The sequence below is a fragment of the Rhopalosiphum maidis genome, chromosome 1 (genome assembly GCF_003676215.2).
Source record: "Rhopalosiphum maidis isolate BTI-1 chromosome 1, ASM367621v3, whole genome shotgun sequence".
Lineage (NCBI taxonomy): Eukaryota > Metazoa > Arthropoda > Insecta > Hemiptera > Aphididae > Rhopalosiphum > Rhopalosiphum maidis.
Window position 1 is genome coordinate 64,093,331 of NC_040877.1, and position 27,901 is coordinate 64,121,231.

The following is a 27,901-nucleotide window of genomic DNA, read 5'->3' on the forward strand; positions in this document are numbered from 1 at the left end:
TATTATAGTAATGTAATACATTTATACCGAGCAATTAATAATATGGCTATAAACTGGCTACTGGCGTTACTGCACATAAACATGAATATAATTTGTATTCATAGGATTTACAAATTTCACAAATTAGCCCTAACGGCTAACACAATTATTACCTTTCAGCGTTACTGATTGACTATAGACGCTTTAAATACTTTAAATCAAATAAAACGTACTCATTTCATTCGAATGAATAAACAACTAGGATGCTAACACACTTGCACACTATTAGTTTTTCATCTCTGACACACAGTACAGAAAATTAGCATTCACCAGAATCAATTTTATGCTGTTGGATTTAATGTACCTAATTGAATGAATTGATCTATTATTAAACTTAAAATTTGAATATTATTTGTGATTTTGATTTAGTATTTTTTCGATATTTTAATTTTTTCATGTCAAAAGTGTTTGATATTATAATAAAAAAATGCTTACATACCTGAGAAAAATGCTGCAGTTATCGTAGAATAATTTCAGCTAATACACAAACACAGCTAATGTTCTAAAATTTAAGTTTGATAATAGATTGGTTAATTAATTTTAATATTAAAGCTGACAACACAAGATTGGTTCTGCTGAACGCAAATTGATTATGATTCACGTGGATTAGAGAAAGAGAGAAGACAAATTGTGTACTGACATTCTATATAGCAAATACGTATAATATTCAACAACTATGTATAAGTGCGATAAACAATGTTTATGATTTACAATACTAATTTTGCTCTACCGTATGACGTGCAGTATGCACGCACACGTGTTTAACGTGTAAATAATTGTTACAAAAGATTTAAAATAAAAATCGAATGTTGAAACATACTTATTCCTAAATTATATTTACTTACTTTCAATAGTTCGCAAATATATTATTATATGATTTCTATACTATAACTTGTATGTCGTAATACACAAATATATTTGCGTGAAAATACATTAAATAAGATAAAAATCGTTTTTTAAGTTCGTACTTAAAGATTACACGGAATACAAATTATTTTGCAAATAATAAATTAGTTTCTTGAAAAATGTAATGTTTGAGGAACATAAAAATATGTCAATAAATTAATTTAACTTTCGTAGTTTGCAAAAGTACTTTCCAACAACGATTTCATAATATTATAAAAGACATAAACAACGTTTATTAGTTATATTTTTATTTCTAATAGGTATATTTTAATAAAAGTAAAGAAAGTTAAAGCTTATAAGGTAAAATTAAAAATGTTGAGTACACGAAGCACATTTTTCTTATTTTTGATTTCAAAATCTTTTTTTTTTTTGTACTAATATTTGTTAAGCCTATCGGCTATCAATATAAAAATAAATTGATAATAATTAATATTATATATGCCCTCATTAAAGCACATAATAAATCTTAAATTTAGATTTTATGACGTTTTGCAAATCAGCTATACAAATAATAATAATAATAAATGGTAAAATAGTTTGTTTTATAGAAGTATAATTCAAAATTATAATTAAATTTTTTATTTAGTGTTACAATTATTTTTTTATTTTGAGATTGTTGTTATTTTTATCATTTTAATTATAATAATATTACTACCTTCAAAAAAAAAAAAAAAATTAAATTTAGGAAACTTAGTGATGAATGAATTCTTAAAAGGTTTAAACCATAAACAATCATACCAATGCTTTTATTGTGTTAAAAATACACAAACAAAATATACATCGTTATTACACTAACAAGTAACAGCTGGGTTATATACATTATATTAAAAAGCTATACAGAATTCTATTGATCAATTTACCTTGTGTTTTCGGTTATTTGACTAGATATAACAGTATATAAATCTTTAAAATTGTTTAGAAAACTTCAGATTTTTATTTTTTGTTCCTTATTACTTTTACTTATGTTAATATAAAAACTTGCCTTACATTACACGTCAATCGGCTTCTTGTTAGTGTTTTGTGTATTATTACGGCTATTGACCATTTCACTAAATGGCATTGACTAAATGTAGAATTCATTATAGTTGTATTATTTGCTATGTAAAGAAAAAAAACATTAAACATTGAATGACTGAAAAATTGAAATTTTATCAAGTATATAATATATATTATATATTGATGTTTATTTTGTATGCTAATGAAGTTGATGTCATGTTGAAGTATGACATTTGACAGTATTCAGTAATGACCGTTATTGTTGTAACTATTATTATATTTATGTTATTCTTGAGTAGTTTTCAAAGATAAATTAAATTATGGTATAGTTGTATCTACGTACCTACCTATAGTTGTGAACGGAATCGTAAAATTCTTCCGTACATCGCCACTCGTCGTAATCGTGAATAGTTCTAAATAAATGTTTCAAACTAGTTGCTTAATAACAAATAGATTTACGACTTACGAGTTTGATTATAGCCAATAATGTCTATACTCTATAGTCTATATAGACATACCATGTATTTATACTCACAACATAATAAATATATAATATAATATTAAACTTTTTCAAAATATTTATTGAATCATATTATATTATGTCTGTACTTTATAGAGTGTAAATTATGTTTTGTGCGTTGAACTTTGTAAATTTGTATTTTTTTTTTTTTTTTATTCATGTATACGTATTATGATATGATTTTATAGTTGAAAATAAATAGGAAACAAATAAACTCACCGTAAATTATTTAATGTACGCTAAGTGCCACACCAAAAGGCAAAAACACAGACTATTATAGTTATTATAGTATTGTATTATATTATATCGTATTCAAATATTTAATAGGTAATAATCGTCAGAAATAAATAAATAACGCATAGATGTATATAATAATATTATGTCTTTTTAAATCAACATTTCACTTATTTTTGTTTAAAGATTACATGATTTGTTTAACTTAAGGTTTAGTGGTAAATTAAGTATAACCGTACATGTGTGTATAAGTGCAAACGATTATCCAAACGTACCTTCACTAAATAAATAATATTATTAACAATCATTAAATATAATATATACAACGTATTTAAAGGGGGATATAATATCATAGTTTATTCACATTGTAATTACAAATTATTATTATATTAAATTATTAAAACCATTTATTCCCGACATATTATTATACAACAGATATTACAAGCCGTAAACAAAATCGTAAAAACGTATTTAACGTATTTACTTATTTTTGTATTTTGTATATACATTAAACATACTTGTACATTAAATAATATGTACCATTATAACCAAGTAAGTGTTGTATTATGTATTAATATATTATTGTAATGATCGGCGGATAAAAAAAAAGCTAATAAAGGCCTTACATAATATTAATTATCGAGATAATAATAATAATAATGATCGTCGTCGAAGCGTCGTATACCTACGCGTGGCCGGGCAACGCTATACGATGGGGTAATTGGGTGGGGGATACACTGAATAAACAAAAAGAACAAAGTATAACAAAAATCGTACACACCGCGGACTACGTCGTAATACGTATATTATGTACAGAGTGTATCGCAAAGATTTGACGTACAAATAAAATGTAAAACTGTCCATCCAACACGATGCTCTCTGTAAATAATGTCGGCTATAAAGATTATAATATGATAATAAGGATCGATGGGGTTTATATGAAGCACGGCGCTATACTTAATATTATAATATTATGATACCTATACCGTAATTATATTGCTCTCTAAATGTTTATATAATAACAATAATATGCACAAATACCTAAAAAAAAAATTATATGCGATGACTAGACGTTTTGGATAGGCATAAGTTTTATGTATTATATATAATAATAAAGTTATGTATAAAATATTTATGTACTTATGAGTAAGTATATAGAAATGTACAAAACAATAAATAATAATATTTATCATCATCATCATCTTCGGAATTGTACAGCGTTCGCGGTTATCAATGTACCTACAATATAGTAGGTGCTCGCATCTCGACGTGTTCATTCGTGAGTCTTCAGGTCCAAGGTGCCAGGATGTCCGACGCCTGGCCAAGCCTGATGCTATATACCTCCACCGATGCCACCGCCACCACCGCCTCCGCCACCGCCTCCACCACCGTAGTGCGCGGCCAATTCCCTTTTGAGCCGTTTAGCCGCACTATCGTCACGCATGTCTTCGTCTTCGTCACTCTCGTCCGCGGCCTCTTCTTGCTTCCTCTTGGCCGTAGCCATCTCGGCAGCGTGCTTTTTCCGCCACTTGGTCCGCCGGTTTTGAAACCACACCTGGAAAACGACAACAATACAACGTTTACAATTTAGGTATACGAGCACATGATTTTTGGTATTCGATATGTTGAATTGCACGGTCAAAGAAATGGTAGCCAAATAAGTCATCGAAGTCATATACGCTATAATCGTTTTTTAATCAACAGTCCGTTACACATGGTGTATATTACGTGCGCGTAGTCGGTATAACGAATTAATAAAAGCTGCTTAAGATCGGCGGCGAGTGGTAGGAGTATGAAGGTGGTTGCGTGATCATATACGATAGTACATATATATATATAAGAGCGAATATATTATATATACTTCTTATACTGCTCGCGTATACATACGTGTATAATGTATATAATTAAATATATATATAAACCATATATAATAATATTATCGTTTTCCACATAATTAAAAGAGTTAAGACCACGGCCGTTATTTCGTAAGCTTTACCGGTGTGACGGTGGTGGCGGAAAAGGGTTTTTACCGGGTATATACGGGTGGCGCGTATACTGCAGCGATACACGACTATACATATATTATATACCTATTATGTATATAGGTACGGGGCGGCGAGAGGAGACGGAAGGGCTAAAACTTTATATTATATCGCTGTATGCGATTTTAATTATAAAGTTAAACCATTTGTGGGGGGAACGGCCCGTAATTAAGACCGTCCGGGGGCCGTTTGTGCCGGTGTATTTGCAAATTACGCGGTATTTAGGCGTCCATGTATTCGCCATTAATCAACCCCCGGGCTTTTGCAAAGGTCGTTAGACGGTCTTGTTTTTAATAACCGCATTAAGACGACGCCATCTGGACTGCGCGCGCGCCCACCACCGCTACCGCACCTACTCGTCGGCCGTCCCCCTATAACGCCCCCTCTCCACACTTGTTCCATTGAAACTGCTATCCGCCACTCGGTAGTCCGTGGCGCGCTTACCCCTTCTACACCCCCGACGTATCTACGTTATACAGCAATAATCTCGGCGTCACATCTTGCAACGTCTTGCGAATGCCGCCGCTGCCGCTGCCACCCCCGCACGAGCGTGTTCGATAATACTACTAATTGCGGGGGGACGGTTTGCTTTACAAGCTGACGAGATCAAAACTGCTGCGAGCGGAATCAGCACGGCGAGTGGAGTGGTAATTCGCAGTGTTGCCAACCTCATAACGACGACGATGGTAGTTTATGTCTTCCCCATCATACTGCCCCTCCTCCACAACAAATCGCCACCTCGTCGGACTACACACGCGCAGCATAGCCCGTCGATGTTCGCGTATATAAAATACATATTATATATTATAAACATAGACGTATCAATGATTTGGGGCGAGTAAACATATATTATGTACCTATTATGGTTTTATAGGCATTATGTATCCACCGCAATAAACTCGATAATATCTTGTATAAATGATATGTCAAATGATGTCAATAATGTCAATTGTAAAATCGTCTCAATTGCAACTAATTTTTTTTTAAATTTAATTTCCGGTATTCAAATACACTCTACTTTAAGTTTGTATGATATGATGTTCTACAGTTTCTAATTTAGTGACCGTTCACCGACCGTATAGCACGAAGGCGTATGTGTAATTTTTGTTATACGCATATTATACCTAAATAAGAACGTAGGAGAGTTAAAAACAGAATGAATATGGCTTATGTCTATAGTGATAACGTGACTTTTGAACAAGTTGATCCGATTAAACAGCCCAGTGATAAAATATGTTATAGATATAGGAATATAAAAAGAGTAACGAACGGTATAAAATGAATTTGAAGGCAGCTTTAATTTAACATTTTCGTTTTTATGTTCCATTCAAATTAATTAACGACGTCGAGCACAAGGTATTAAAGGAAATTAAATCGGATGAAAATTAAAAACGGCTCTCGGAAGTGAATATTAAACCGCATAATCTGCGACCTGGTATTAATAATAATAATAAAAAATAAAAAACACACGAAAACTGCTTTTTTTATATACGCGCAATAGAGACGATTTTTTTTAACGCGGTGTACGTGCCCTCACCTCAACACATTCGCAATCATTTTTTTTTTTCATTCCGTGTTTTTATTATCATCATTTTATACATTTAAAACAGGCGGGCCAAGTGCTCTCCAGGGCGTTTGTCATTTGAATAAAAAGTGCGCGCAATGTGCGGTTGAAAAGTTTTTTAACCTGCACCCCCGACGGTATTAATTTACATTTTGTGCCGCCAACCCATCCTCCCACCATTCTTCCGCCGTCGTCGTGTCGTGTGTATATATACGTGAATATACCGTAACAACGGGTTATGTCATTAAAAAAAATAATCTACCCCAGGACAAATTAAATAAGACCGGAGAGGGATGCATATCTATTGTTTATACTGTATATACATATATGTTCGTTTGCATGCAATCGTTTTCGATGGAATTTTACTACGTGGCTAAATTGGGCAAAAAAACCACGTGCGGCCATCAAAACTCGCAGTTTTTACTATTATGGACACAATGTGGCCCATTAACTCAAAAAAAAAAAAAAAATGCTCATACAAAACGCTGTATGTATAATCTGCTAAATTTATAATATATAAATACAATTCACAGTGTGTATAAAATTACAGGTTACGTTGTGACCGTAATCTGGTATAAGTACCTACGTTATTATAGATAAAATTAAATAAAAAATCATTCATTATAAACCTTACATGCGTGTTTAAAAATTACACATTATCCTAGAGACGATATAACGGCAGCAGTACATCATAAAAGTTAACATGAGCCAAAAATGCTTTAAATAATATTTTTTTTCTTGATTTCTTCGTTTTATAGGTAAGTATAAAGTTTAGTTGGGGTAAATATCCCTTTGCGGTCGTATACACCCCACCAATGGCACGACAACCATTTAAATGGGCGAAATAGAAATCGAAATACCTTATATACATTTATGTTAACTGAAAATGAATACATATTACATTATATTATAGTATTGAAAATGCGAATTCGATATACCTATAATAATCTACATAACCTATGTATAATATATAAAAATTGACGGATTTTCAGAGGCAAATATAAACCTAATAATATATTTTACATTTTAGAATAAAAATATGTAGCACGATTTCTCTCGTATTTTCGGGTTGAAAAATCGCGCGTGTAATTACCCGGAAACTTTGGGAAATTGTGCGTGTAAATACGATTATATAGCTGCAGTGCATTTATACTGTATACCCGTGGAAAATATGCGCACATGCGGCTTACCTATATATAATATTATATACACAATATCCGTACACCAAACACTTCCCTCTACATATATATATTATTATGTACATGTTTGTCCGGTAAATTGCTCGTGTATAACGCACGTTGTGATTATGTATTCGTTCGGGACCCGCGGACGCTGCGCGGCTGAATAATATAATAATATTAATAATGGAAACGTTAATTAACCGAATCAAAATCGACCCGAACGATATTGTTATACATAATACGTACGTATAGATATATTATACGTATACCTGTACACCACCATATTATAACGGGCCGGATACGACTACGCCATTACGGGATTAATAATAATTAGCCTATTGAGTCGGACAGCGATAACACACGCATATATACTTACAATTTGGAAAACGGAATGGCGGCGGCGGTGGCGGTGGCAGATAGAACCCGTATTATAATTGGACCGATGATAGCTGGACTCGGCGATCCCGATGGACCTAACGGAGTTTGCGGCTGGCAACGTTACAATATACAATGTGCGTGGATATAATGCAACGAGACATAATATGATATTATTATGTTTATATTTAATATTAATATATGTATATTATACGGATTGCGTTCGTTAGAAATCGAATAATGCGTGCGTATATTATATATAGGTACCGGTTCGAGTATGTCATACGAATGATATAAAATCATTTTTACATGGAAAATATAATAAATAATATTATAAATATTATAATTTATAATGCAGTGTAATAAATATGTATGTATACGAGATGGAGTTGGAGGGATCGGAGAGGCGATAAATCATCGAAGGTAATCTGATTATGTCGCGGGGTCCGTCGCTTTTTCGCCAATTCCCGGTGCGGGGAAAATGAAAAAAAAAAATCCTTGATGTATGCGCGTCACCGTCAAACGAAAAACTCGGCCACCGCCGTGGTAATATCGGTCCAATGCGCGTGCGATAGATTTATTAGGTCGGTAACACGCGATACCATTTTTATTATTATTCTCAAATTTATGTTTTCACCCCGACTCCGTCATTCAATCACTATATATACTGTATAGTTTGTTGTTCATATATTATTATTTTCGTGCGTTAATAACATTACGGACAAACGGTTCATTTTATTCCTATTACACTATAATATTACTAATGTATTAAACATACAATTCGCATTTTATTTACAAAAAAATAAAAATGTATACCTCTGACGATGTAATATATGGGTAAACAATAGTTATCTTGTCGGACCTGACGCGTGGTTACGGCTGCATGCAGTGTATATACTATATATTTATGCCCAAGAAAGCGCATCAACACCCCGCGAATTATATTAGACGCGCACAGTCCAGTGATATATATATATATATATACGATATGCCATAATATTATAGATATCTATATGCATATTTATATATTATCCACAAATGCACAATACTTAAATATACCGCAAATCGTGGTAGACGAAGTAGGAGTGACGTGTAGACTTTATGGTTATGGCCGACTATAGACGTCCACAGTATAATTTATCGCACACGGCGTGAAACGGAGAGATCGTGGAGACGAGTAATATATATATGATTGTAAAAAAAAAGTATTATAATTATTATCAGGCTGACTGACGGTACCGCAAGTTTTGGATGGGTTGCGGAGAGGTGATGGTGGAGGCGAGAAAGCACATTTCGGGGCCGGATGAATGCGATGGTTTTTTTCCGCTTTATTTATATTTTTTTTCGACGTTACCGCCGCCTCTCGTATGTACATGTACATACGATGTTATCGCGTCACCACTGCCGTATATTTATATACATATATATGTTTATGCACAGTGCACACACACACACACACACACACACACACACACACACGTGCGATAAATTTATTCAAATGCTATTCGGAAATTATCTCCGAACATGATCGAGCACTGCGTATACACTGTGTGCACACATTTAAACACATATACATATATGTACGCGAATTCAAATTTGTCGCGAGCTCGCGATTTTTAGACGTGTCGTTCCGCCTATACATGTTATACCGCTACCGCTCACCCCGCACCCCCAACCCTCCTAAATGTACCGCAGATGGTATCGAACACACACGCTCGCGAGACCGGGGATGGCCGCGCGGTACATTATTATGCTAATTCGGGGATTTCCGGGACGCGCGTATACACAATGTATATGGACCGTGTGCGCGCGCGGTGTATATACGATAGTAGGCGGGGAAGAAATCCCTAGAATTATGTTTTAATTAATCGAGTGTTAGACAAGTTAATGCCGAACCAACGCCTCGATCGCACATCTATTGCATATTATGTATTATACTATATAGGTATATACATTATATAAATAGATAGATATCTGGTAAAGGTATAATAATGTTTATATCTGTATAATATGGATCATGGATGCTAATATTGTACTGATCTGAAACTTGGCCATTAAGGAAAACGGCGATGAAAGAGTATATTTCTAATACTCGAAAGATCTTTGGATCGATAAAATATAATTTAACCGGGGAATAACGAAAAGGAAAACAGATAGATAGAAACCATATTATCTATGTCGTTACTCGTGGTAATACAAAGGCAACACTGAATCAAAAAACAAAAGAGAAAATATCATTAGAAAAACCAAGAATAAGTTGAAGTGACGTTATTAAAAGGTCGCGGAAGTAAGAATAAGAGTTGGACCTATAGGATTATAGAATTGGAAAAAATGGAAAAAAAGTTGGATAATCGATTGAAAGACGGAATTTCCTTTGGGCTATAAATAAACCCTAAAAAAAATGAATATAGTTGGATCGAAAAAAACAAAATAATGTTTTCGTTCTTTCGTCTTGTCTCGCCATGGCAGAAGCGTATATCGTTTATTTTGCCAAAAAAAAAAATGTTTATATATATAATTACAATAAAATTGTTATACCTAATATAGACAATATATATATATATATATATATATTTCTTATATATATGCGGTCGTGAATCGTGTATTTATGCATGTAAACTCTCACGCGTGTTTGAGGATAACGCGTGTCGTCCTTATCGCCGACACGCGCGCCGGGTAATCCGTGGTAATGCCGTATCGGCCACAACACATCCTGAACAACGCCGCGATGTAATTACGTATTAAAATTCAAATTTAATCCGGTAGGGAAAAAAAACAAAACGAAACGGTGACTTTATATAGGATAGCGATTTTATACTGTAGTTTATTTTATACGATGCATCATCTGTAATAATATGCACATAATACATTTATACATATTATATTGACGACACGCGTTATACATTATATAAACATTATTCGGAAGAAATTATGTCGGAAAATAATGGATATACGACCTATAAAACTGTACACGCGTAAGCACACGTATCTTTATACTGATATTATCTACAACTATACTGTATAAAAGACGTTAACATTGCGATTATAATATTATCGTATTATAATAGTAATATATATTTAAGTTCATTATTGCGCGTGATTCGACGGGAAGAATATAGAACATCACTACACTTTCTATTTTTTAAATAATTTTACTAAAAGTACAATTTACCTATTAGACCTATATATATACCCACGTTACTATTATTTCAATGTTATATATTATTAGAAGTCGTTAGTTCTTTAGGAACACGTATTTTGTATTCCTTTATTGCCCTTTTTTTCCAATTCTGAATTCCAATTTCCAAAACACTGAATATAATGTAATATAATATACTATAATATACATGGATGTAATAAAGTCACGAAATTTGTTAACGATACCGAAAACATTACAGAGCTCGCTAAAAATACATGCGTATATTTTTAATTAAGTTTTTCTAAGTGTGAGTTGGATATGCGTTTATTTTTTAACTGTTACGCTCACGTATTTATATACATTGTTTTTACAATTTTCAAACAAATTAATTTTAATGCATTAAAACCATAAACCATGTAAACCTTTATTAATATAATAATATAATACTAAATACACGAATATTATTGTTGTATAAAATAACATACCAATAAAAATTACACCGCATCCCACAATTAAATGCAACACGCGATATAATAACATATTATTAACATTTAACATATTATATGTCGTATAATGCGAGTACCTATATCAAATACCTCGTAATTTTGTACAGCGGTAAGAACCAGTGACGTATTGTATTTTGAGGGAGTTTTTTTTTTTTATATTCAAACTGCTAAAGTAAAATTTCTTTTATTAGATCTGTTGATACGTTTCAAGGTATATTTTTAAGCTAAGTTTATAGTTTATGTGGATATTCCAAAAATTATTCAGATTTTACTGGACCATTAAAGGATATTTTAAGCACTCCTTCAAAAATCACCCAAAATACTTCACTGGTAAGAACGATTTACGAAAAAGAGTCGGACTTTCTGCGTGCAAGTCTCCGTGTACGATGAACTATACATATATTCCCAGTTCAGCCGCGTCAAAACGTTTTTGTGGCATCATCATATTTTATTTATATTATATACACACGACGATGTAATGGGCGGTGTATTTATCGTCACCGCGTCTAACGGAACACTTTATTTATATGTACGTCGCGTGAACAACCCTCTCTCGCGCGTTATTTTATTATTATTGTGTATATAATGTATAGGGTTTATTTTTTAAATTGATTACATCGCGAAAAACCGATGACCGCCGTTCAAGCTCATATATATATATATATATAAGTGTAAGCATATAATAATTGGTTTATCGAGTCAAACCCTTCAGGCTGAAGGGGTGCGCGCCGCCAAAATGTATATATACGCGCGCGTTCACGGACGGTTAACCCGACGCACGAGGATCCCATCGGCATCACGGCAGTAGCGTACCCATATGGCGTTTTCTCAACGGCTAATCCGATTTGGCCCGCTAATGCGTAGTATATACGTGTGCAGTGTGCTAGCACGTTTTGGGCTTCGTATATTACATGTTATTGCATAGTATATACACAAGCAAAAACCAAAACGAAAACATCGAAATCATTTTGTATATATACGTTCCATTATAATATTGTTGTGCCCCTATCGCGTGCATATAATATGGAGAAATATAGAAAATGAGAGAGAAAAAGATGGAAAGATAAAAAGATAATTTCGTTTGAACAAAAAAAATAAATAGGTAATATACAAATGACTGGTCTTGTCATCTTTATTACACACATACATAACATATATTATACACATTATATTAATGTGAACACTTTTGAGTCACATGCTTCCAATGCGTACACATAATACATATACTTATATATACATATATGCCACAGCCATCGAATTAAGCCTTCTAGCAAACGCTATTAAGGCCGGATAAGTCCAACGTCTCGGGAGACCACGAGAAACGGAGGTAGCAGGGGCGGTGGTTTTCTCAACCTCAAATTATGCGCGTATATAATGCGATATCGAACTGCAAACATGCAACGGCGGCGAGTTGATTGCCGACTAACGGTGTCTTAAGGATTCGACCGACTATGTATACAAAATTAACCCGGCAACATTATTATTATTATATTATTCCCGTACACACATTGTGGATATATTATATTATTATGTACGTAAAATTATGGTATTCGTGTAATAGGATTATATTATTATGATGTTTCGAATTGTAAATAATTTTTTTAATTATTTTAATATTGCTATCGCTTGTGAATTATAATTAGGTACAATAATCTATGAATAAATGAAACGAGACTGACGAAAAAAACTGTAAGTAATATAAGTACCGAAGGATTTTCACAAACGGCTGCACGCGCGGTTGATAAATGAATTGTTCTGAGGAAAAACACGAAAAAAAGGAAAAACCGTTCCAAAAATGTATAAACAAGCTATTATACCTCCAAATATCGTTATTGTGTGTATATATATATTATGTAGAACGTTTCAGAAAACATAAAATGGATTATTATACACGCGCGGGAGTATGAATCACTTAAAACCCGTATCAGATGATGCGATGAGTCTTTTACGCACAATAATAAAATTAAACGTTGCGGACGTGAAAGAAATAATATATACGTATTATTTTGGAGAAACGGGACGATAAGGGGTAAATGTTAAAACAGAATCGTCGAGTAGTATATATAATATCAACGCGACAACGCCACTAACACCATACCGTTATAAATGTATTATACATAAACATAATACATATTAATTATTAATACTACGTAAGTATATAGAACAAGAAGGTGTAGGCAATGTATGCCTAAATTTGTAATACGAATGACCGTGTCGGTCTTTTTTTTGAAAATCGGTCCACACGCAGGCATATTGATATCAGACTGAGATCCAAAGAATAAAAAAGATAAACATTATCGTATTCAGGGTTGAAGACATTTTGATATGTATATTACACTAAACTGATCATGCTATTATAATATATAGGTACAATATACCTATATAAGTTAACGCTTATCTCGCAATACTCACATATTTAATAGTCAAAACGGCAAAATATACCGAGTATAAACGTAGGTAGATAAACAATTTATTATATTATTACCGTAATATTATACATTTTAACATTTTAAACTAATAAGCAAAAGTAATAACTGTAGTTATTTCAACAATAGTATCATGATGAGGTATACGACTAATACGCAAGTGTGGTACAAAACGTTAAAAATAAAATTGTCGAGATATTAAGATGTCGACAGTCGAAATATTGACGATTAAAATAATGACCATCGCTGTATTTTCTATAAATAGTATAAATCAAAAAAATTAAAAGCATTGATAGAAAAAAAATTATAAATTTAAAATTCTGTTTTCTGATAACAAAATGGTCAAAATCTATATGTTTTTAATTAAATAATTTTATAGTGTGTAATAATATAAAATAAAATAATAATTTATAAATTGGTAGTAAATAACATATAAATTTAAAATTAATAGTTTTGGTTGTAGCACAAGGTATTAAAAGGAAAAAATGGTCTGTTTCTATAAATATTTTGTTTTTAATTTTAATTATTTTTACCGCAAAAAAAATGGGCACAACAAATTTCAATTTGTCAATATTTACTTGGGCAACAATTAACTTTTGTTTGTCAAAACTCTGCACTTTTCAATATTTTGACCGCTAACATCTGTCGACATTTCTACTATCGGCGTATCGACGTCACGGCTTCCCTAATAAGCTATCTATGTAGTCTCGTAGGGGCTATTCAAAAGGTCGCATCACCGTCTCGGAGTTCTTAGTGGGTGATTGATGAGTCACTGATAGTCAATAAGTGATGATTTAACATTAACCATAGTAGCAGTATATATGTTAGCAATAACTATACGAGAGCAGCAGTTACAATTAATATGGTATCGAATATTCGAATGCCTTTATCCGGTTATTATAGTGCTGGTGCACAATGGGTGGAGTATCAGAGCATCTAAAAAATGTCACGTAATAAGCCACGCCATAACCGCGCTGACGATACTCACGAGTATCGTCGTTATTACTGCATTATTAAACACGTATCTACATACACGCGTATAATATATCAAGCAGTATGCCGACATTAGGGACGCCGCGGCGAAAAGACGTGTTTTGACTAACGCGAAACACGCTTGTCTGCACGACTTGCCCCGCGCGCGCTCGTGTACGTAGATGTGTACACACGCGATGCGCACACGACCGGGACACGTGCACTTTTTATATAGAGATTAATACGACGGCGCGCGGGAGGCGTTGTACAAGCAGCGGTTACAAGCGGCGGACTCGTCGCCGGGAGTGTGGGTGGGTGGGGGGGACGGAAGATGCGTGCACTAATGAAGCGTCGTCATCGAGTGTCGGATGTTTGCGGCGGGCTGACGGGCGGGCGAGTACGGGGTACGGCCGCGGCGTGACGGTGACGGAGGGTGCTGCGCTGTTCTGCCGCCCCTGCACGTCGGCGTGATTTATGGCATCACCGACGCCACCGCCGCCGCCGCTGTCGACGGACAGAATGTAACGGTGTCGGTCGGAGTAGTTCGGCGGGAAAAACGACGGAGCGGATCGTTAGCGCTTCTTCGCGGGGCAATTAAAAGCGCCCAGCAGTGTCGGCCTCCGTGTCGGTTACCGTGGTAACGGTTGTTTGAGGAAGAGACAAGTGCACAGTGCTTACATACATATATATTGTTGTGTACGGGAACGGGATAAACGCGGCGGCGGCGACGGCTTCGCGGTGGGTGTCGGGTCTGACGGGCGGCGGTTCGCGGGGTTGTGCCGTGGCGGCATAACAACCCGAAACCCCGTCACTATAATTGGAGGATTACACAGATAATTGAATCGCCCTCAACGCGTGGCGACAGTGTGTGTATATGCTATGCGTATGTTTATATATATATATATGCCGAAAGGACGTTAGTACGCGGTAGCGGATGCGGTCGGGATGAAGGAGCGGGGACGACGCGTTGAAACCGTACGACGACGCCTTTCAATAAAAATGTAAATTCGTATAAAATATAATATTATAATTTTTAATAAAAAATGACGAAAAAATCCTCCTCGTATTATATAATACGTATATAATAATATTGTATCATATATATATATAAGCGGGGAAATAATTCAAACACCCGCCGTCACTTAAGCCCGTCTGCATAATTATATATATGTAGCCGCTGAATGCGCTAACTATTATAATACGCGTTGTAACCGACGAAATTATAATAATAATTTGTTATCGGGGTCCCTTAGATATAGGTATTATAAACATACGCCGATATATTTTATCCGTGTTATATATAATAATATAACAAAAATACGTTCGCGCGATATCTGGTAACCACTGTTACAGTTATGCCGAAATTATACGGATATGCGTTTTACAAATGCGCGTACATAGGAGGTTGAGGGGGCTTAAAAGTACTATTATGGCAACAAAAAAATAACAGTGATAATACTAAATGTATTATAATAATACTAACATAATAATACTTATGTAAGATTAAATTAAAGTATATCAACAAAATACAATGTATGAAAATAACTGTAACTAATTATAGTGTTGATAGAACATAGAAAACTAGAAAATATTGTAGCTAATGTCTTACCTTCACTTGAGACTCGGTCATGCCCAGCGCGTACGCCAGTTTCGCTCGTTCCGGACCCGCCAGGTACTTGGTCTGCTCGAAAGTTTTCTCGAGCGCGAATATCTGTTGCCCGCTGAATGTGGGCCTCGTATGCTTTTTTTTGCCGTCCTTCTCTTGATTCGAATTGTTCACTAGAAAATATAATCACAATTAAACCACATTATTACTACTGTTTCTATAATATTTATTATTTGTTACACGCGTATTTTTTCCCTAAAATATTATTGAGTACGCACTATAAAATATATTAATACATTCCTGTAGAGTTGTTGATATTATATGCAATACATATTTACTTGTATACGTTATTATTACCCGTGCAGATTTTATAACGACGAGTTATCAGTATAAAAATAGGAGAATATAAAAATAATACATAAACGCGTATAAAATGAAAGGTTGCGTTCATGTATTTATAAGAAATTCTTGCCATGATGTATGTATTATATATAAATATACTGCAAAAATCACAGTGTTAGGATTGTATTATATAAAAGAAAAATAATAAAAAATATACTTATACTCAATTTGTTTCGTCTATATACACCACCATCCTGCAATTGTCATATATATATATATATATATATATATGTATTGTAACATCGTAAACTCTTAGCGACAATTTCAAACAACTCCGGAATAGCTCTTATTATTATCGAATTTTGGTATATATAGGAGCGGTGCTAGGAGAAATAAAGGAAACGTCTCCGAGCAATATAGAAACAATAATATATAAAATAACAACGTTTCCCCTGCGGCGGCGGTGGTGGCGTTTCCTTTTCGATATTGCTGGCAAATAGTTATCGTAAACACAACAATCTGGCCGAATGATCGTTGCGGTCGATTTTCAGGGCGCCGAAAACACGCTGTACGTAATATGTATTTATATATATATATAACATCCTCTCCACGCATTCGGTTTCTCTCTTTCTTTCTTTTCGTGTCTTTTCCCCTATGCTCCTTCTCCACGTGCGCTCACTCATACACACATACATGTATAATATATATATATATATATCGTTTAAAACAACGAGCAAAAGTAATATAATAAAAGGAGCAGCAACCCAACAACATAAAATACGTTTAAAACGAACGCGTGTGGAGAAAATAAATAGCTTATATACAGTGTACGTATATCTTCGTACACGTGTGTGTGTGTGGATATGATATATATACGCGTATTTTTTTGCCGGAGAAAAACCGCGAGGGAAGCAGCCTGGTGCAAGTGTGCGTGCGTGCGTATAAGGTACTGTGGGATGTCGGAAAATAGCGGCTCGGCGCTATATGGGGAGGATGACAGAGAAAGGGGCGTTATGTTTTTATCACTCGCTCGACGAGACGAGCGATATGTGGGACGGGAGCGGCGGGCGATATTCAGGGTTCCGGGAAAGCGTGTCAACGAGAATTTCATTTTGTTAACACAATCCGCGGCGGCGGTGGTGTCGCACACACGCGCACACGTGTACCCCCGAAAAACGTTGTTTTCGTCTTTGCGTCCCTTCGTCGCCATCATATCGTACATATTATCCGTACGCATCCACGGAGGAGAAGAAGAAAAACCAAATAAACGATCTATTTCTCGGCGGCGCCCGGGGACCGCCAAATCCCGTTTACTGCATTTCAATGTAATTCCGTCGGCTTTCGCCGCAGCCCGCCATCGCACTTTAGCGCGCGCACGCGCGCGCGTGTGTATAAACGTATACATATATACGCAGAAAATTACTTCCTTACGCCCATCGTCGTGACTTTTTTTTCTTCGGGATATGGATAAAACGAAAAGAAGAGACAACTAGCACAACGCTGCGACGGACTGCTTATCGTGGAAATCGCGTCCCCGGTATCATGTACCGTCACGCAGCAATTGAACGTACGACTTAAAACGTGAATAACTATAAACACTTCTAACCGTTGTATACTTATGTGTCATACGCGATAAAAAAAAATCGTTAATGTCGTTAACAAAACGGTATAATTTGTCGACTGTCAGTGTAGGGACCTATTATATTTGTGTAAATAATATGTATAATATATATATATATTATATACCTATTCTCTATTATAGTCTTTAATACTGCAGTTGTGTACTTACTACCAAATTCAGTTTCCACGTTGCCTTTGACAAATATATTTCAAATATATAAATATATTCACAGAGATATCCTCATCGATGTATTATTTGTGATAATAATTATTATTTCTTATTAAACAGCTAGGTTATAATAGGTTTTAATAATTTTATTATAAGAAACGTGCAGTGTAAAACATATAATATTTGTGTATTCTCAGTTTTTTATGCGTACGATTATTGTACAGAATAATTTAACTACTAGGTACTCATAAAACCTATATATAGACTCGTATTCTCGTGATGGGGAACTGTATTCTAACAATTCGATTTGGACATTGACACATTCAAAGTTCTGTTCAAAGACTTCATTATATAATTCAGTGTACCTATATATATATATATAATAAGACGTAATAATGCAAAAACTATGAAAAGCTGTGTTGGAAAGTATAAAATTAAACGACTACTGGTATATAAAAATGTAGACCATTAATTAATATTTTAAATAAATAAAATGAAATATAATAAGAAAAAAAAATTCACTAAATGAAAATACTAGTAGGAACTCACATGTACCCAAAATATTATTATATTATTATGACATATAAATTCATTTTTTCGGCGTGAAAGGCGAGGAAAAGCAAAACAATAGTATTATGAAAGAATACGCGAACAATTTTTGATAAAAAAAAAGCCTTTTCAATTACCCCTTCGTATATATTAAATGGACGATACGCACTTGCGGATTGTGTGTGTATGTGCTGTGCACATCGTTTCGGAGACGGCACACATGCCGTTACACGAGATTTCGGGTCGGCCGGCGATATTATTAAGCTTTAATACGGCGCGCGCTCGTATATATATTTATATATGTATATATAACACGAGGGCGGAAGTTGCGGTGCGGTCCCTTTAAATCATTACATAATTTGACCCTTATAAAATTCACCTCCTACCCACCATTCCACACACATCGTCCGGTGGGTGCGCGAATGAGGGGAATACGACAGTGGCGGCCGATAGATATATATATATGTGCATTACAGCGCGTTATTGTGTACCGTAAACGATGACGACGACGACGACGACGACGACGACGACGACCACGAATACGACGATAAGGGCGGGAGCGGCTATATAATATCGTTGTCCCCCACATTGTTTGACACTGTGACGGAAGCTAATTGAATAGTTTGTAGATTGAAAATACGATATCGCGGGCCTGCACTATATTCTCGCGCGGGGAATGATGACCGCGCAGCGGGCGGGATATAAGGGTAGGTATATACTCGCGCGCGCGCAAGCAAGCACTCGTGCGATTTCGGCCGACCGCCCGAACGCCCGCCCGCGCAGTGGTGCAGGCGGCAGCGGCGGTCAGTTCCGCCGGAGATTACCACACGCCATAACACTTTCGCCACGCCGCAACAGCTTGCGCCGCGAACTCCGCCGGACCGCCACCGACGTATAGAGAGAGGCTGCAGCGCAGCTTTAAATTATATTGTATAAAATTGTTCTCATATAGTCATATACATATATATATATATATATTTAACACAGTAGACACACACACGTGCGGACCGGACGAATAATAATTTCGTCATGTGGGTTTGTAGGTGTGCGCGTGTACCTATATAATATGTGTCATATCATATCATTATGAGATATTATAAGAATAACGAAAAAACGGTTTGTGCGTATGTAGTAAATACGAAGTGAATTAAAGAAAATAATGAATCTATGTGTAGATATTATTGTAATATAATTAATATAATATTATAAATATTAGTACGCGATTACGTCGATACGTGAGAAAATTCGACAAACTGATGACATATTAATAATATATTATAGTATTATAAACAAGACTTATGGAATTTTTCCGATTTATTTAGGTATTTCTATGTATAATATTTCATTTTTAATTTACATAGTTACGGCGAATTTAAGTACCGATCACATCTACATTTATTACTTTTAAAGGCATGATGAGAGATAATTCTCGTATGTACGACGTATGTAGGTATATAATATATAAAAACTAAAGTTCTGCAGACTTCTGCAAATTGAAGGTTTTAATCAAATACTTCATATACCTAAGTTAAATATTATAACGTAACTTATAATTAAATATATACGTATCATCCAATCGTTTTTATTTTTCCAATAACGTTCATCAGTCTGCTGAATGTTCTTGAAAATTCGTAAAATCAGTATGAACTTATAATATAGGTATTGAATATAATGAGTTATAGTATAACGTGCAAATATATATATAATAATATTAGAAAATTCAAGACTCTTCTCTTATCGATTTCGAAAACTAATAATGTTTAGATGTGATACATCGTTGTTTGAGTATAAACTAGTTTTAAAAAGAAATGTGTTTTAATATATTATTATGAGCCTCCGCCGTGGTATTGGCAATAAACCCAAACGAATATAATATTATAAACGTGTACAATATAAAATCTTTATTTCATTTTATTTTATTTTATTTTTTTTTTAATAGTTTTTATACAGTCTTTGCTATTGCACTGCGATGACCGATTGTAATTTTTCGAGAACCATAAAAATAATATACGCGACGAACGGTCGAAATTATTATTATTGTTTATAATATAATACACGTAACAAATCGCCCGGAAAATTGCGTAGCGTTCTAATATTTTATAATGATATATTTATGTATATGTATATATATGTACACATATTATACAGCTTATTATTGCGTTAATAACAATTTTCGAACAACAGAGTTATTAATAATATTTATTTATATTATATACGAAAGTACGAGACTAATGTATTATTAGTCATTAAACATATTATTGTCTATTATGTACGCGCACATACACATAAACGGTCTTATAAATCATTTAAAAAAACCACACTGTACGCCTCCATAATACATTAGGTATATACCTATACATAATATTAAACGATTATAAACATTATATAGCCGTCGCACCCCTTTAAGGAAATATATATACATATAACATTTACGCACGTCCGATATACATATTCTATACGCAATATACTGCAGTTAATATGGCGTATACACACGACGGCCATATTGCAGCCCCCAGACCGGATTTTCCCTCGAGGGAGAACTACTGCAGCGCCTATATACATATATATATATATAAGCGTGCAGTTTATAGCAGTAGCAGCTAATATATACATATATAGACTGCACCGTGGTGAATGCGTAGCCGCGCACTGCAATATATTTATACATAATAATAATGCATTATTATTATAGGGGGGCTGTAAATCCCTTGGCCATGTACTGCGCTTGCGCAGCCGCGAAGACGAGTGTACATAATATATAAAATAATATAATAAACCTAAAACCAACCCCTTTTTTTGCTTCTTCGACCATTATATAAAATATATAACCTATACCTATACGACGATAAAAGACGAGACTATATTTACTATTGTTTTGTGCTGCTGCTGTATAGGTAAAGGCACACATAATAAATATCTTGTATGATCTGCGCGTGCGGTATTCATATTGCAATAATTTATATAGATATACATCTATTAAAGCTAAATATATAGACTCGACTGATGTATACATCGATATCGTTATACATATTATATTATATATAAATATATGCGAAGAAAGAGATAGGAGAAAGGTCATCCTGCCATTATATGAGAGTGTGTCAGATATATGTACTTATTATTATTATTATTATTATGCCCATAAACCAAACCAATTAATTCCTCCTCACTAGGTGGTACACCAGCTATAATATTATATTTATTGTTTTTTATGATCCTTTGTTGTCAGTTTCGCGACAAACAATATAATAGAAAAAAATACACCTACACACATATAATAATATATGCGCGTGGTACAGTTTAATATATATAGTGTGTGCCAATTAGACACACGTAACAGTCGCGGTATTATCTGTACATTCATATGCATGGAGCTATATATTGCTATAAATAGCGATTTGTTGTTGTTGTTATTACGATCATTAAAACATTTTAAATGTCGCTCAAATAGACAGTGTATTATATATTATTATATCCCACACATAACACGCCGAGTATTATACGGTGATGACGTGTCGACGTAAATATAATATATTATAAAGGGTAGGTACCTAATCCAAAACGGTGCAAAATTACGTGGTAGAATAATATGAAATTTTAGCATAAAATCCCCAACTTCACATACATATATTATACACTTGAAATTTTGTAACGCAACATTTTATTATGATAACCGCGTGCAGTGCCCATTTTTGTGTGTTTACCTAATATACGCTATCACGTTACCGATATTATGCATAGATATTTATAAAATATATATAGTCATTATAGTCAGTACGATGAACACGTTCACTTATTACATATAATATATACATCCTGATGTAGGTATTTTATACTCGTATAATATATCTGTATATACCTACTACGCCGCATACGAATATATAATATGATATGATGTGACGAAAGATAATGGTATACATTATTTTATACACACATACACACAAAATATAAAAAATACGCTCGTCACGGTGAAACTTTAGCACCCCTAATAATCCTTTTCGGATATATGTGGGTTGGAGGGGTACACAGAGCTTTTACCACAGGCTGTATGTGTGTGTATATGTGTTTTTATCCCCCTCGGTTATTTTTTTTTTTATGCTGAAAACGAAGTTTTGTGTCCGCGGTGTGCCGGCAGCGGACGAGGGGTTTGCAGCAATCGCACACATCTGTTACCGCTTTTGACCGCCGCGGCGGTTGCCGATATTTGCGCGGACGTCATTTGTCACTGGCCGGTCGAAATCATAGGCCAATAAAAACGCCGTTTTCCCGTCTGTGTATACATAATATCATTATACACACACACTCACTCGCATAATTCTCATATGTATATTATTGAATATCGTATACGAAAGCTTGGAATCGCTTAAAATATATATGTATAATAATATATTGCATACGAATGCTTGAAATTTATGTGCGTATTGTGCCGCGTGAGTGTCTATAATAATAAGGCGAAATTCGATAGATAAAAAATAAACTGGTGCGGTAAACCTATTTAGTCTATACAAATAACAGTAAACCGCGGATATGTCATATTATATTATATTATGTCATATCAATTATAATAGGTACCTACGATTCAAAAAAAATATGTAGGTATGTCTGTTAAATTTTTCAATCGGATAATTTGGTTTGTTGTAGCGTTATTTTTTGACATTTTTTATATTTTAAATTTATAAATTATTTCCTTCTTATGGAAAATTATTTTTGCATTAAACTTATATGTTCCTATAACACCGAACATTTACTCCTTAAATATACCTTATATTTAAACAAATAGTTTTTAAAAACAATCTAACTAAAAAAATTCAATTATCAAACATAGTTTTTATTTCAATGAGAATTTTTCAAAATAGAATTTACAATAGAAGGACCCTATTTTAAAATATTTATAATATTATAATATCTATTTATTTTTATTTATTTATCTATGTAAAATTATTAGTATAAGGACTATTATTATCTTAAGAAATTACGTATAGGTAGGTGATCCAAAGAATGTTATACTATTTCGAAATTTGATTTACAAATGAATTAAAATTTTCAAAATATTATCTATTATAATAATAAACAGTAAAAAAATAGTTCATTTTAAAAATAGAGTTGTTTATCACCAAATTACATTTCTTCAGAACTCATCAATCAAGAGTATAATTATGTGAATTATTGTACTTTTATATTATTGTATGTAGTAGTTAAATACGTATTTGTATGATAGAAATGAATATGTATAATATTATTTTCACCTACTTAACCATTAATATATTTCAATTTTTTACTTTTTTTTTTTAATATTATATACCTATAATCCTACATAGATAATAGATATACCATATTATGAAATCGAGATAGATAAAATATCGACTACATCTTTATAAAATCCAAAAAATATTACACCATGACAGTAGATTTAAGTACCTATATTATAAAGTTATTTGTTTTTTATAATATTTATGTGGAAACGTTATATAACAAAAACCTATTTTTATAATATTATATATATATTATACATGGTGTTACTTACGACTAGCCAGCCTGTCCCTCCAGGCAATCGGGTTATTGACCAGCCCTTGAAAGCCCGGCCAGTAGAGGTTCCTGGTGGTGAGGTCGGCCAGCGTTGTGGCCGGATGTTTGACGCCGCCGTTGTGGAAGTATGACGCTGCCGCAGCCATACCGGCGGCCGCGATGCCGGCCACGCTGTTGAACGCTCGCTGCTGGTGGCTGATGGCGGCCGCTGCCCCAGTGGTCGGCGGCCGCGACAGTATCTGTTCGATACCGTGTGGGTTGCCGGCCGTGCACCCGTTCTTCATCTCGGTCATGGTGTGCAAAGCAGCCAAAGGCGGACTGCTGCTGCACGGCACGTCCAAAAAGTTGAACATTGGCGACAGCATATTATGGTGATGGTGGTGATGTTGCTGCTGAGACAACATCATCGTAGAGCCCAACGACGACCTATATATTTAAACAATACAAAAACACATAATACCAACGGCTTATAAATTGTTTCATATTGTATTTTATTATCAAACATTTGTAACAACAGCGCATACACCTATATAATATATATATAGTATTTATTATTATCAGTAAAACACGCGGAAGTTAAATTAAATGTTAAGTGTTTTTCAAAATGATTGTTTTTATTATATCTATCTGTTTTCTTAAAAAATGTTGTTGCTTTAAATAAAAATTACACTAAAAAATAAAAAAATAAATTTTTGTTATTATACCTACACTTTATTCAAATTGATAAAAAAAGAGCCTTTAAATAAAACAATAACCGTCGTATTTATATATACGATATACCTACTATATGTCTATATTCGTCATGTGTAGTGTAGATATATTATTTTATGTATAATGCCTAACGTTAAAATAAGTTACTGTTGTCGTTTTGAAATAATTATAAAAATATTGGTACTGCGCTATGTATATGTGTAATACAATGTTATTATGTACACACGCGCTGCAGCCCGCCACCATAATATAATAATAATATTATATTGTATACATATACACGCGTACCTATATATGCTTAAGTACGAATAAAGGTTTTACTACAGTGCAGTGTCCGTACATCTATTATATATATTATATATGTGATATGTATATACGTGCGCTGTCGTCACGTCCAACCCACGAGGAGACCGTTACATCACAATGATCCCGCGTCACGACCCTCCGAAATGTATTTACCGATGTAGAAACTACATATAATATAATATATTATTGTTAATGTTCATAATACTGGAAAATTCCCATTCTCATTGCTGAAACTGCTGCAGTTATACACGACGTGGTAAATTATTCTAGTTTCATATTATATATATACCATATATACTATTATACTATATTATTTGACGTATCATGAATATTATATATATATATATATATATGTATATATACCTACGGATTTTGAGTTCCGTAGCCAAATGTAAAATATCTTTTTGAATGAAAACGATTATCACATACGACATACATTACTATAGGTATACCTTAAACATAATATACATATTATATATGTATATATATATATACGCAATATTCCTTAAACTATATCCACAATTTGTCAATGTATATATACATATATAAAGGTACCAATAATAATATATCATCTATAATGTGTGTGATATTATGTTTTTGAATAAAATAAATAACTATTATTTAAGATTATAATATTCCATAAGACGTTCAATTTTTCGGGACAGAAGCACATAATAATATAGATTGCAAAAACACGAATATTCCATTTCACAGTGGAGAAAATGCAGCAGTAAACAAAATAATTCATTGGTAGTAACACTATTTGGCATTAAATGCATTATTATTATATACTTTATATGTAAATAATATATAAATTATTATATATATTATTTTATTTATATACTTTATTGTATAAAGTCACATGAAGCAAAAATATCTTATGATTTTTGTCTGCAGTGTAAAATTGCTTTTAATTTTAAAACAATTTTTAATATAGGTACCTACCTACAAGAATTTAAACAGTTAACTATGATATTTATATAATATAAATAATATAGTGTCATGAGTGAACAGAAAAAAAATCTTAAGAATTATACTTTATACTATGATGATGTGTATGTTTAACAGTATAATATGTATAGTAGTAGCAGATACATTATACTTATAGCTAGGAGTGCTTCTATTTCTACGTAAATTGAGTTTGAGCAAAATATATGATGTGCCTATACTAATTTCGTAAGTTGATGACTTAATAATAAACAACGAACTTATGTTTAGCAGCGTAAACCTATAATACCGATAATGTATCACAGTACCTATATATATGGAGTTTACTTTATTGAGATACAACGATCACGTGTTGTTTTGTCTCAATAAAGTGGTTTACCTCAATAAATCAGAATATATATTTTATTTTTTATATATGAATATTTATTATATTATTGGTTATGTTTAGATTTATTGACATGAAATAATAGGTTAATAATCGTATAATAAAAACAAAATCCAAATGATGAATCTATATTATGATGTATATAACATAAAATATTAAGTGTATATATTATGCCCACTAATTGTGTACCTATATTTAATATAATATTATATAAAAATATACTAACCTGGACGAGTCCTCAGCCTCGCTGGTCGTCCCGCTCTGCGCACCCGGCGATGCCGTCGTGGTGAATGTTTGACACACCTGACGATTTCAAAAGTCACCGTTCGGCGACGGCGACGAGTGCAGCGACGCTATAGATTATAGGTCGCCGTACGTCCACTCGGTTCCGAGCTACGAGACGTTCGCGTTCTCCGACCAGTACATGATGAAAACGATTTATTCTTATACAATATACAACTAGAGTGTCGATAGATTTAACGATGGTAAGTATACGAGACACGCGCGTCTTTATCAAACCGTACCTATATATTGTACTGTAGATATTTTACCTATTCAAACGAGTACTGTCGTCTATTTAAAGTCGAATAAAAATAATGTATTTAATATACTGACGATGTATATCAGATAAAAAAATTTAAAAAAATGATAATAATATAATTATAGTGTAACGCGAATCACGATATACGCACGACGACGACGACGCAAGTATGAACGGCAACGTACAACGACAACAACAAACCGTATTATAATAATATATGATGATACGCGAGATCGAAAAGTGGTCCGCGGCGGCCGACCGGTGGATGGATGTGACCGAAAAAAACGACGCACGATAA

General features: G+C 33.6%; 1 protein-coding gene across 1 annotated transcript; it reads right to left on the reverse strand.

The window, feature by feature from the left end:
* Window positions 1–2,803: 2,803 nt before the first annotated feature.
* On the reverse strand, window positions 2,804–27,899 carry LOC113561336 (homeobox protein Nkx-6.1). The gene is made up of 4 exons (XM_026967683.1): window positions 27,289–27,899; window positions 24,711–25,138; window positions 16,510–16,679; window positions 2,804–4,250 (listed from the first exon to the last, which is right to left on the reverse strand). The coding sequence occupies exons 2-4, from the start codon at window positions 25,117–25,119 to the stop codon at window positions 4,029–4,031; spliced, it is 801 nt and encodes a 266-aa protein (XP_026823484.1). The 5' UTR covers window positions 25,120–25,138; window positions 27,289–27,899; the 3' UTR covers window positions 2,804–4,028.
* Window positions 27,900–27,901: the final 2 nt, after the last annotated feature.

Bases quoted from the DNA above. Each gene is read 5' to 3' on its own strand.
- LOC113561336 (XM_026967683.1), bottom strand. From the start codon at position 25,119: ATGATGTTGTCTCAGCAGCAACATCACCACCATCACCATAATATGCTG. The intron at 16,680-24,710 runs GTAAGTAACACC...TATATTTTCTAG, and splicing joins GAGGGACAGGCTGGCTAGTC to TGAACAATTCGAATCAAGAG. The intron at 4,251-16,509 runs GTAAGACATTAG...GTCGTTTTCCAG, and splicing joins TGACCGAGTCTCAAGTGAAG to GTGTGGTTTCAAAACCGGCG.